Raw genomic sequence first — 12,792 nt, 5'->3', positions numbered from 1 at the left:
GTTGGGGGTGGGGTGGGGTGGGGTGGGGGGTTTGATGGTGGTTGAGTCCTGAGGTGTGGGTGCCAGATCAGTCAACCCTGAACAAAAGGAGGATTTAAATGATTTGCTCATCCGGTTTTGACAAGAACAAAGTCTTGTGTGTTCTGAGTACAACTGCACTGCTGGCTCAGCTTGGATATTACCAAAATGAATTGACTTGCAACTGTGTGAACCAAAACAATTAAGTAGCAAGTGATAGAGGACCCAATCAGCCAGAGGCAGCAAATGCAACTACCCTCATAAGTATTTCCCCATGAGCTTTATTTCTATAAACTTAATAGTAAACTTCTGAAGGTAGTTTTGGGTTGCAAAGGGGTTTCATCATCTAAAAGCGAACCACTGGAGAGTGTCAGAGGAGAGGCCTGCCTTCTAAAAATAAACCCTGTTTCCTGTTAATAATTCAGCGCACTGCTCTTACTCAGCAGTAATTAAATATAAAAGTCTGTAAGGTTGATTGGGTCAGTAACAAAGGATGCCTACACCTTCCTCCTAGTTCTACACACACAGCTCAAAGATGGAAGGAAAGAGGGGGTGAGAAAATCCATCAAGTGAAAGTAAACTGAGACAGATGAGTGGAAGTCATGTCAGAATGTGTGTGTGTGTGTGTGTGTGTGTGTGTGTGTGTGTGTCTGCAGGCACTCACACACTGTGCAACGAGTCTACACAGAGTCTAATGGGAGCACTTATTTTCAGTTGTTCATTTACTTGCACTGCTCGCTGAATCATGGGAGTTATGGGCTGGTGAAGTATTTTTGTGAGCCGTGTGTGATTGTGTGATTGTGTGATTGTGTGTGTGTGTGTGTGTGTGTGTGTGTGTGTGTGTGTGTATGTGCGTGTGTGTGTGTACGTGTGTGTGTGTGTCACAGGGCATGGGGTGAGTTACAGCCACACCCTGGAAGTTTTCTGTCATTGTTGACACAGCAGAGTGGCTGTTTTTTCCACATGTGAAACACCAGATCGCCTTGTGAGCATGCTGTGTTGACTGACTGAGTGCTGACAATTCTGCACTTCTGCTGGGACAGTTTTTTTTTCTTTTTTTTAAACATCAGATGAAAGTGGGTGGGGGGAATTTACCAACCATCTCAGAACAAAGCTTAGCTCTGTTAATCATATTTTCCCAATCAGCTGAAAAGGGGAAACTACTCTCACACAGAAAAAAACATCAAAGACGATTATCACTTGTTAACATCAAAAGGATCTTTAAAATCACCTGCTTTATAGTTTTTTTAACCACAGCAATAAATATGAACATACGACGCAAGCTTAAACGACGGAATCATTATTTCTCTGAGCAAGACTGAGGAACAACAAGCATCAACCTGTGTCTGACTTAAACATGAGTTTCTAAGTTACTTCGAACGCAGACCACATCAAGTCATGTTGAAAATTCAATCAATTCAAAACAATCTGAGTCTCACTTCATTGTTACTTCAAAATATAAAGGGAAGGGCGTTATGAAGTAGAAGGGGTTTTTGCAGGTTTATTATTGGAGCTTATGCTTCATAAATAGAGACAAGAAACTGTTATGAACTTGGTGACAGATTCACTGAGGAAGGAAACACTAAAACCCTTGGCAGATTATGTGGCTAATCTGATTTGTTGTCTGCTGAACTTCACAGTAGCCGAACAGCTCAGAGTCTATTAGGGTTGTGTGTGTTTGTAGGGCAGCAGCACACCTATTATCTAATGAACCCGCCCAGCTGGAAGTCTGCTTGTACCAGACTACAGATTATTAGGAGGAAAACATACACTCTAAGAAGATTTACAAATGGACAAAGGGTTTTAAAAGCACGGCATTTGAAAACGAAGCAAAGCATGGCTACACAAAAATCAGGAAGACGCGCTTTTCGAGAGAGTGAACTAAATCTAACACTGTTAGCATGCTAACAGCATTAAAGCTGTGTATCCTAGCTGGCTCTGAGCGTTAACAGTCCTAATGCTAGTTCGCCTAACAGCAGATAAATCTCTACACTGGCTGATTCCAGATTAGAGCAACACACTAATCCCCCAGGCCTCACTGCAGGGTCACAATCTCCAGACAGCTCATCAGCAGCAGCCTGCTGTTGCTGAAAATCTCTCCAGTTCAGTCGACAGGTCTCACAGGGCAGCAGTTTATACTTTAATAGAGGGAGGAGTGCAACTTTGGGCATTTGCTTGTTCATAGGTTTTGAGTGAAGACACTGACAAACGCATGCAAACAGATAATACGTTGTTCAGTGATTCATTTCTAGTAACTTGCCTGTTCAACCACATCACCTTGAATCTGTGTGCACTCTGCAGCAACAACAGGATTTTGTAGTTGTAGCGAGAGATACACACGTCAACTTAATTTCGCAACAACTCAGGTTGTCAAACTGTTTATCAATTTCCTCTTTAACCAATGTTCTGAAAGAAAGCGTCAGCGAGATTGATCCGCAGTCTTAAGAGCCTGCCTCTTCCCCCCCTGAGGAGGCTTTCACAGAGCATCCCAGACTCCTTGGCCCTCATCTGGGCTCTCAGGTGTCAGATTTGCGGCCCTGTGTCGCCGTGCAGGCTATCAGAAGATTGTGCAGGGTCTGCACAATTAGACGCACATTCAGGCATGCACAGACAAACGCACACACACACACACACAGTAAAAACACACAAATATGACCATACAGGCAGAGCTACCAGAGCACAACTGCTTCTCTGTTGATGCATTTGTATGAGTGTACACACGTCTGTCTGAGTTCAGCTGTGCATCACGTCTCCTCTGTCGCCCTCTCGTCTGCTTTTTCAGACAGACGTCCTTGTAAGGGAGGTAAGACGGATGCTCAGTGAGTAAGACCTGACCTGAGTCACATCTGCCTCCCACCCCGACAGCCTGCCTGCCTCATTTGATGACTGTCTGCATCGTATCCCCCCCCCCCCCCCCCCATTGCGCATAATTACACCACAGTTCCCATTTGTCCGCGGTGTATAAACAGCTCTTCCTGAAACCCAGTTCTGTCTTCTATTAGATCCCAGAACCATCAGAAGGCCTGAGGATGATTCTGACTGTCAGCTGGGCCCAGACAGGCAGCCAGTCCGAGCCATGCCTGGACAACAATCACATTATCCCAACACAGGAACACAGACAGAGAGAGAAATACAACAATCAATACTGTACGCTGACGTCTGTCTGCCCACTTAAGTTCCTCCCAACAAGACACTTCCCACCACAACTGAAAGAGGATATTCAGCTTGAGCAAATGTTCATATCATAGGGTCATGTGAGCACAAAAACGGCAGAGAGTCGTACATGTCTTCCTTCTGCATTTTCAGTTGCAACACATTGCAGCTCATACGAGAAATTATGGGATAACATTTCAAAATGTTACTGTCAGTACTGTCACTGCACTTCCTGTTAGGAAACAGCGATGTGTTTGCCTTGTCAGAAAAAACAAAGAAATCAGACAGTTTAATCAAAATATTTGACTCTCACTACCCCTACTTATGGAACTGCCAAACAAAGGTTTATCTGTGTTTTGACTGGATGGCTACGGCTTTGTCAGGTCTTTGTCAGGCAGAGTGAGTGGTCCAGCACGCATCAGCAACACCTCTCTAGCCATCCATCTCTTTCTCTCTCCTCTCTGCCGCCTCTGCGCGTTTCACTTTGACAAATGTACAAGAACAGGCCGCTCCTGCAGGACTGTGTGAGGCGGGGAGGGGAGGTATGGATTGGGGGGAAATTGGATTTGATAGATAAATGTCTGAGGATAGCATTACTGCTTGCTCTTTCTCTCCCTCGCTTCACGTGTGTGTGCGTGCACGCACACTGCACATGCGAGTGTGGGTTTGTGCGGACAGACTGTTGAGTAGACTGTTTTTGTGAGGCTACCACCCGGACAGCTCATCTCAATAGCACATTAATGTTTAATGGGGACTAAAAATATCTGACATTATAATGCTCTATGGGCTTTCTGTGTGATGTCTGTGGTCACAGTCGTTTGTAGAAATCAAAAATGTCCAAGCCACAGATTCATGAGGGCTTTAACAGACACTTTTATTTGTCTTTAAGTGCTGAAAGGAACAAAAATAATCTGCAAATTAAACTGTCTGTTAGTATCATTATTAGATTCTCTGTCTTGAGAACAAAACATCCTAATAGTGCTCAAAACATAATAAGCAGCTTCATTGTTCAGTCATGTCCGGAGCAGAGTAATGGCATGGTACACTTCCCTGACTTGATCATGACTTTAAGACATATAGCGATTTGTTTTAATTGTTCCATCATGAAAAAAATGAATAAATGCAGTGTGAGCAAACAATGGGCTTGGCGTATCGCCCACTGTCTTGCAAGTAGACAGCAGTAAATGGGATGATGCATGAGCATGCACGTGCTGGCGTTTTAGTAGAGCGGTGGGTCTGACCTGCAGATTTGGGTGTGAATTTGTCCCTGTTGGCGGCGCACACAGCCAGCAACCTGTAGCCCAGGTCCAAGTCAAACCCCTGCTGAGCAGCGACGCGACTCACCACCTGGGGAAAGAACAGTGGATCATGAGAATAGCTGCTGTCCTTCAGGCATCTAATAAGTTCATCATTGCATCATTTTAATTACATCATTATAAGCACCAGGTAAAAGCAGATGCAGCTCATTCTGAAGTTAAGAGAGAGGCGGCGATCAATTACCAAAGAATATCTTCAGTGGATTCACATCATTCAGCATATAATGTGAAATGAACGTACTATCTACAGATAACTATTATATTCATTATGAATTGATCTGCTTCTCTTTATTAATTGATTAATGATTTTGTCCACAGGTTGATGTTCTGTCCAACCAACAGTCTAAACCGCAAATATGCTGTTCTCAGTTTACTGTCATATATAACAAAAAAAACAAAAAAACAAAACAAAAACAAAAACGGAAGATCAAATGTATAAAAAGGTGAGAATATCTGATATTTTTTGATTTAAAAATGACTGAAAGTACTAAACATTTGTGTACCAATATTTGCCAATTAATTTTCTATCGATCGACAAATCGACAAACAACTCACTTCAGCAGCTCTGTCTGTCTGTCTTTCTTTAACCTGGGTAAACAGTGCTTTCTTATGCAATACCATAAAATATTGATCTCTTATATCAAACACTAAATAAACACTAAGTCATAGTTAATGCATCATAATCCTTTCACTTAGTTAATTGTGTTAATATTCTGAGCACCACTTCATTTATCTTCAGACAGAAACACAGACTATAAACAGTTGCGCTCACTCACACACGCACACACTCACATACGCACACGCACACGCACACACACACACACACACACACACAGACACAGTGAGATTAATGTGGAGTCTGCAGTCTGGATTGCTCCAGTGATCCACAGTCAGGATGACTCTGATGACTGCATCAACCTCCAAGAGAGGTGAGAGAGCCAAACCACAGTCGCTCTGCAGAACGAGCGGAGTCTCTCAAAGGTTATCCTCAAACAAGCCCGTTCTGGCCCCAGTGTGAACAGAGTTTGTCCCCTGAACCAAAGGTTGCCGGGTCAGCCGAACTGACCAGCGACTAAGTGAGTGTTTAGGAAGGCAGAGTACAAAAAGAGTAAGAAAAGTATGTTTCAGCATCAAGTGTTCCCTGGGTGAACAAAGGTTAGAAAAAATCCTTTGCGTCCCATTTTTGAGAAGGACCAGTCCCCGGCTGTAGGACTTTAATGATCCTTTTGTGTTAATGACTTCAAAAAGAGGTTAAGCATTTATGGGACATGAAACAGGAGCCTCCCGGACCCTAATATAATGTTAAAGGGGACACTGAGTAATGTTAAACAGGACTTGGGAGACGGGGGTAAATCATTATTAGGAGGGAAAGCCCTTCGCTTTTATCTGCTCACAGATGACAACTCCTCCCTGACCTCAAAACACACATTACCGTTAACAAGGTCAGCTGGGGTGCCTTTTAGAGAACCAGCATAACAGCCAGCAGTGATCATAAAGTAGGTAATATGGCTGCTTGAGCACTGAGTGAAAAGCTATGGAGATTACGTCAATAAATAGGGCTTATTTGATTGTTTTAATCAAGGGACGATGATATTCAATTCTGCAGTTCCAGTAAATCACGTAATTCTTTTATTTGAAACTGTTCAGAGGATACAAGGATGTCATCCCAGGGATAAATACTTCATAACATAATCTATTCAACCCAACCATATGATGCAAACAATGGCGGTTCTGACATTGTTTGCAGCGAATCACGCTGTTGTCAATCGTTTAATTTCCTGCGTGACTGAGTCTGCCCAACAGTTTGTACAAGGCACACAGCCAGCTACAGAGGCTAGCATAGATTCAACATGGATTTAACAGTGTTTCACCTCATAAGCCTTTTTCAGCTTAATCTCCCTTTGAGGATGTACATCCAGGCCCATATTCCTGTCAGCTGTAGCGCTGTAAGAGGTGCTGGAGGGTTACTGGGCCATTCATACGCTTGTTTATCTGTTTGCCGGCGAAAAACAAAGCATTTGTTTTGTAGTTTATTTCTGCTTGTTGTTGAAACAGTTGCACGTGAGAGACCGCTCCTGGTGAGTTAAGTGGGTAATTTTAGAAAACTGTGGGACAGACATAATGCAGTTGACATCGCCCACACTCTTGATACACTATGCATAAAGAAAGAGAGAGAGAAAAAAAAAAACCCACAGATTGTCAAGCAGACAGAGCTAATAGCGCAGCACTGACAGTTATGTCATCTTTTATTAGCTCTGGAGCAGATACTCCATCAGGGAGCGGAGGATGACCTCCACATGCACAACAAGCTAGAGGGAACATGCGTCTCTCTCCAGATGAGGCATACATTTAGTTTCATTCAGCTATGACAAATATCACGGGACTATGACTCAAAGAGATGCACAGTCATCTTTAAATTTCAATTGAGCGCTCTGGTACATAACCAGCGAGGTAACATCACAAGGACAAAATCCTCGCAAGAATGCATGGACTTGTTGCACGCTGTAATTCTCCAGATAAGAAGCTGTTTGCTCTGCGAGTCTGATGAAACAATTTAGCTGATGGAAGCAGCCCCATGCTGAGAGGGATCTCAGTGGTGGGCTCCATTGTATAGCTCTTTATCAGCCTTTAAGAGGCTTTTATTGTGATTTACACATTAATGAGCATTTATCTGTTTGCTCACGCTACCACCTCAGCTGGGGACAATGTTGCTTCAGTGTTTCAAAGACTGATCTGAGCGATAAACATGTGAAACTTGCTATTCTCTGCTCTAAAGCCTCTTCCAAAGACGTGACTGTGTATATAAGTGTGCGCGTGGGTGCATGTGTGTATGAGTGTGTGCGTGTGTGTGTGTGTGTTTTTCACACACCTGGTGCAGGCCAGCTCTCTGGCCCCGTGTCCAGATCGATGAGTGGTACTGAAAGGCGTTAGCCAGAGGTGACTGGCTACTCACAGTCTTGTGCAAGCCTCTTTTTAGCGTGTGTGTATGTGCGTGCGTGTGTGTGTGTGTTTGTGTGTGTGTGTATGTGTGTGTGTGTGTGTGTGTGTGTGTGTGTGTGTGTGTGTGTGTGTGTGTGTGTGTGTGTGTGTGAAGAGCACAAAGTGGAGTGAAGCAGTCTCTGACAAGGACTTTAACCTCTGTCGCTGGCCCCTGACGGCCTGAGCAGCTGCCTTGGATAACTGCTGGACACAGACCTGGTGCGACTATAGCCAGCTACTAACTGTTTTTACTGAGATTTGAAGGGGAAAAAAGGTATGCCACCATATCAAATTTGAATATGAATATCATATGAATCTTGTTTCAGCCATTGCACAGTCTGGGTTAACTTGCAGCACCTTAAAACTAGGCTAAAGGCTTCAGCTAAAAGTGGACACATCCATCTTTTTTTTTTTTCTCTCCATGTTTTCAAAAGTATCCAAAATCTAATTACTGTTTTGCTTGTGTCTCCTAAAAAGTACCTGAAAAATCCAACGAAAACCATAATTAGTGTTTGCGTACCGTCAGACATCCCATGAGACTTTGCTCGAAAGGTCGCTGGAAGGCCCGGGGATCTCCACACCAGTCGAGCAGCTCTGTGGCTGCTGAGTGGAAGTTGGCTGGGTTCTGTAAGTGCTGTGCAAACACAGAGAAAAGAGACTGCCATTAGAAACAATGGGAAATAATGAGCGTTATTTTTTTCACATTAAGTACAAATTGGAAAAACACTGACACCAAATAGTTTTGCAGCCTTGCGCTCTCCCACCAAACTGCCTTGATTTAATGTCTTGTGTTTCTGCACAACCCTGTGAGGACCTTGACTCCTTCCAATGTACGCCCACTCAGAGCTCTGGTGCATTGTGGGAAGAAGATCACACCCATATCAACAATGATGCCAGTGTTTCTTGTTAATCTCTCTTGGCAACACCCGGCTCTCACCCCCATGACCCACACAGCAACCAAATCTTTCCCTCCAATCCTCCTTCTCTCTCTTCCCCTCATTCATTGCCTGTTTTCAGAATGTAACAGAGCCTCGGCACCAGAAGTCCACTGGCTGGCTTGGCTGCGCACAAAGAAAACAACCTTGGTCCTGGCAGCTATGTGTGCAGATTCAATACGCGCCGTTGGTGTGTTGTCTAATCTCTTTCAGTCTCTGTCTGTCTCTCTCGCTTGTTCACTGAGGCCTGAAACAGTTGAGTCTTTTCTTCCCAGTGTCTGAAGGCTACTCAAGCTGGCAGGACACAATAAGCGGTTTTAAAATTGGGCTCCCTTTCTTCACAGCTCAGGAGGTTAATGGCTCTGAAATGGCGCAGAGCTACAGCTTGTTCAGTCGGCGAGATTGAGCCCACTTGAAAGCATTTATTATTCTCATCTGGAGCTGAAGCATCTTGTTTTGTGTGTTCTTGCAGAGAAGGTAGAGCTATTGTCTTTAGGGGGCAGCAGAGGTGAGCGTTTTTGAAAGGGCAGCTTTTCGGTGGTGTGCGACAAAAGGGCTCTTCGGTGCGAACGCAGTCTTACATGTCAGGCCTGGAACCCGCCCACAGAGAAAATCTCAGAGAGCTTCCAATGATATCATGAGCTTGAAGAGAGGCCTTGAGTGACTCATCTTTTGTGATGTGAAGATTAGCCATTATAGAGTTAGCTGCGGACTCTCACAGCGGTTTGACTGATGATGAAGAGAAGCGGGGAGAATGAGGGAAAAGTGAGAGATGCTCTTGTTGAGGGAGAGGGAGGAGAAGAGCCTGTTCTAGATGAGTGATATAATCTGGCATTATTGCTGCTTGATGGGAGGCGTATCAGCCTCCAGCGCGTGAGGAATCAGAACTAGCACAGCAGGGGCTGTCTGTCTAGATCTGTAGTCACGGCTCCTCCTGCTGCAGCGCTCGCCACCGACTCTGCCTGACAACCTCGACTCTGGTGTGAGGGGGAGGACAGCAGAGTGAAACAGCTCCGTTGAGTTTCGGGAGGAGGATGGGGCTTGAGCTGTTCTTGTTGTTGTTGCTGTTCAGGGTTGGATGAGGACAAAAATGGGGAGAGAGAGAGAGAGGTGGTGGGGGGGGGAAGAGGAGGGGGCTGCAGCAACAGCAACAGCAACAGCAGCAGCAGTGATGGAGTTTCAGCAGACAAAGAGCCAGACGTTTGACAGACTATCCTCTGCGAGATGATGGACTGACTTACCCCCACGTTTCTGACCAGCCAAGGATCAGGCTGCTCAGCGCCTACCTGGCTGTATGAAAAACAGCATATCACCTGGCTCTCTGCCAGCGGCTTTCCCCAAACCAAAACAACACCCTGCTGGCAGAGCCACCACAAGCTCAGAGCTCACTGACTAACTCTGTGCCTTTGAAGTCTGGTTTACTACGAGCTCTATTACAGCCAGAGCTGAGAAGTATATAAACCAAACTACAATTAGTGAATTTATTAAGCTCGATGTGTTAACTCAGGCTGTTTAGGGCTTATCAGTGACGCCTAAGAAAGTAATTGTGGAGGCTTTGGGAAGTGAGTAGCGCCAATTCCAGTAGTATAATTTCACTCATGCAAGAAAAAGCTGGCATTTTGGAAAAAAAGCTATCCAAGATTTTGACGTCAAGCACATTGCTATATGCAATCAAAGTAAAAGAACTGAGGCAGTGAGAGCCTATTTAGATAAAGGTTATAATAGTGGGTGCTTAGAAGTTTAGGTGGGAGTGGAGTGGGGTGGGGGTTTAGGAGACGGCACAAAGAAAAGGGATATGTCACCTCATAATCGCAAGCTCAAAGCCCTATCATTCACTGATTCACTGGAAGGCATGGTGTCATATGGATGTTGGGAGATATAAAGGATCACACCCACATAGCATAAACAAATAAGCCCACAGCCAGCCAACCAGCCAACCAGCCAGCCAGCCAGCGAGTTTTTGTCGACTATTAATCACAGGCAGAGGCGGTAGCCCTGGGTTATGTCTCTCTGTCTGTCTGACTGTGTCTTTCAGTCTGTATCCGTCTGAGAGGAGTCTCCTGAAAGCTGGCAGTCAAGGAAGCATTTAAGAAAAAACCACAACAAGGGCCGGCATACGTCAAGAGTCAGGAACGTGATGTAAGGGAACACAGGACCAGGAGGACGGGGGGGAAAAAAAGAGAAGTGGCGTCTGTTATGTTGCTAGTCTCTTTGAAGTCTCTTCTTGTGTTCACTGCCAGATTCTCTCTCTCTCTCTCTCTCTCTCTCTCTCTCTCTCTCTCTCTCTCTCTATGACCCTGTGCAACATGATCTGTGTGACTGGAGCTAATGGCCAGAAAAACTGATGCCCATATAAGGTGATGAGGGGAGAAAGGAGCGCAAGAAAGCAAAAGGAAATGCAGATTCTTCTTAAACCTCTAGAATCCATGTCTTCATAGTGCTGACAGAAGTTAAAATAGGACTGAAAAGATGCTGAAAAACGGCTCTTTATACACACCTGTTTGATGCACTGCAGCCTGTCATTGGTCTGCTGGATGTGCCGGTCCATTGATGGTAACGGGTTCATCTTGATGCCTCTACCGGGACGCCATTAAAAGTTCTTTACCCTGTAAAAGAAGGAGGAGGAGGAGAGGTACATCTGTTAGAGCAGGTTTCTGTCAGGTCACACGTGTGAAGACTTTGTAGCCTATGAAGTTCAAACAGCATTTTAGCAGCTTGACAAATTCTCAGAAAAGGGAAAGCCAGCTTGTTTATGCACTGACTCATCGAAGGGTTTGATCTGCCTTAAGCACATTTTTTCTGGCAACTGAACGAAACTGAGATTTTCCACGGCAGCACTTTTAACGATAAATGGAAACATGATGCAACTGAAACTTTATTTGCCTTACATCACTTATGGGAGAAAAATCTAATGCCTGCTGCGGCCGAGAAAGGACTTCAACTGTTATCTGTCTTTAGAAGAAGCACACCTCACGTCAAGGTTATCAGTGTGGCATAGACGACTAATTTATGCCCACATCTCACACCCGATAAGACTCGGCTTTACCGCAGCTCTTTTCTTTCTGTGTATATCTCCTTCTGGTCCGACAGCGAGCAGCAACAACAAGAACAATTTCAGCCCCACGCTCGCTATTCTGACCATCTCGGAGAAATGGATTGGGGCTGGATTAATAGGTATCGTGCTGGTTTGCCAGCGAGGCCTCCGTCCCTCACCATCCCTCTGTGTTCATCTCCATCAGTGTTGGTCTGCCTCAGATTCCTCCACACAAAAGGCAAACTGAGAAACCACAGGTGGGAGCAGGGGGGGCAGGGCTCTAGAAAGCTGCTCAGTACTGATAAAGGGTCCCCCAAGATCCCCTGCTGTGAGAAACAGAGCGAGAGAACGAATACGATGGAAGCATAGTGCACAGCCAGGGAGTTTTCATGTGTAATGCTCAGTCTGGTGTGCTTATCATAGAAAGAGTATTGCAAATATGCACACTCTTTTTCTGTCTCTTTCTCTCCTACACACACACACACACACACACACACACACACACACAAAACCGCATGTAAACACAAAAGCCTGAATTCTTCACTTTGATTAAGCATAAAGGTAAAACTTCAAAGGAACATTTTGAGAATAAGAGTGTATTACTAATCCTCTGAGCTTAAGCATTACCAGAGTAGAATTACCGGGAGTGCACTTACAAAGACTTTAACATCAGTGGATACATTGCGCGCATGAGTAAGGAGGAATTCTGGTGCAAATGTGGTCAAATGGTGGGCAGCCAAATGCCTCTTGTCAGATTACACGGACATGATGCTGCAGCGGTTGCTGTGAAAAGTCCCTACAAAACAGCTAACTTTACTTCCTGCAGGGCACAAAGCCACTTTGACTGCACATAATGTGACCATATAACTTTGGGTGGCCTAATTCTGCTGTGCTGTGGTGTCTCGCAGCAACCAGCAGATGTCTCCCTCTCCTGCTGCTAACCAGCATGCGTCTTTCACACACTACACCCGGCGCAAGTGGTCCAGAGAGGGCTCCTTTAAGCCCTGACAAGTGCTACAAATCCCCTTCAGCAGCCAGGCAGCTCCACGGCCCGCTAACAGGGCACGCTCCAGCCCAGCGCTGGCCGTCTGACCTTGTGGCTATTGATTAACGTTTCTCCTCCAGCTCCCCTTCCTGCTGTCCCAACACACCCGTAGCCAAGACCACGGAGGAGGGAGGAGATAGCTGCCTCTTTTACCCAAGAATCTCTTCTTCTTTTTTTCCCTCCTTCGCTCTGTTGTGCTTTCACAAAGTCCAACACACACGCACACCCCTCCTCCGCCTCCGACGAACGGGCAGCGCTTTTGTTAGTCGATGAAAAGATGGGCCCTCAGGTTCTGAAAGGAAAATGAGTGAG

The 12,792-nt window shown here is 45.2% G+C and overlaps 1 protein-coding gene across 4 annotated transcripts in view; it reads right to left on the bottom strand.

Moving 5' to 3' along the window:
- Positions 1 to 12,792, bottom strand: part of zmiz1a (zinc finger, MIZ-type containing 1a) — a 99,399-nt gene that overhangs the window by 22,597 nt on the left and 64,010 nt on the right. For all 4 annotated transcript variants that reach the window (XM_056395043.1, XM_056395041.1, XM_056395040.1 and 1 more), the window contains 3 exons: positions 10,899 to 11,007; positions 7,987 to 8,100; positions 4,413 to 4,518 (listed from right to left, as the gene is read on the bottom strand). In XM_056395043.1, coding sequence (XP_056251018.1) covers positions 4,413 to 4,518; positions 7,987 to 8,100; positions 10,899 to 10,967 — 289 coding nt within the window. In that variant the 5' untranslated portion in view covers positions 10,968 to 11,007. The remainder of the gene's footprint in view (positions 1 to 4,412; positions 4,519 to 7,986; positions 8,101 to 10,898; positions 11,008 to 12,792) is intronic.

The sequence above is a fragment of the Seriola aureovittata genome, chromosome 14, assembly GCF_021018895.1.
Source record: "Seriola aureovittata isolate HTS-2021-v1 ecotype China chromosome 14, ASM2101889v1, whole genome shotgun sequence".
Taxonomy (NCBI): domain Eukaryota; kingdom Metazoa; phylum Chordata; class Actinopteri; order Carangiformes; family Carangidae; genus Seriola; species Seriola aureovittata.
The sequence above is the reverse complement of the archived record's forward strand: the minus strand, read 5'-3'. Positions and strand labels throughout refer to the sequence as shown.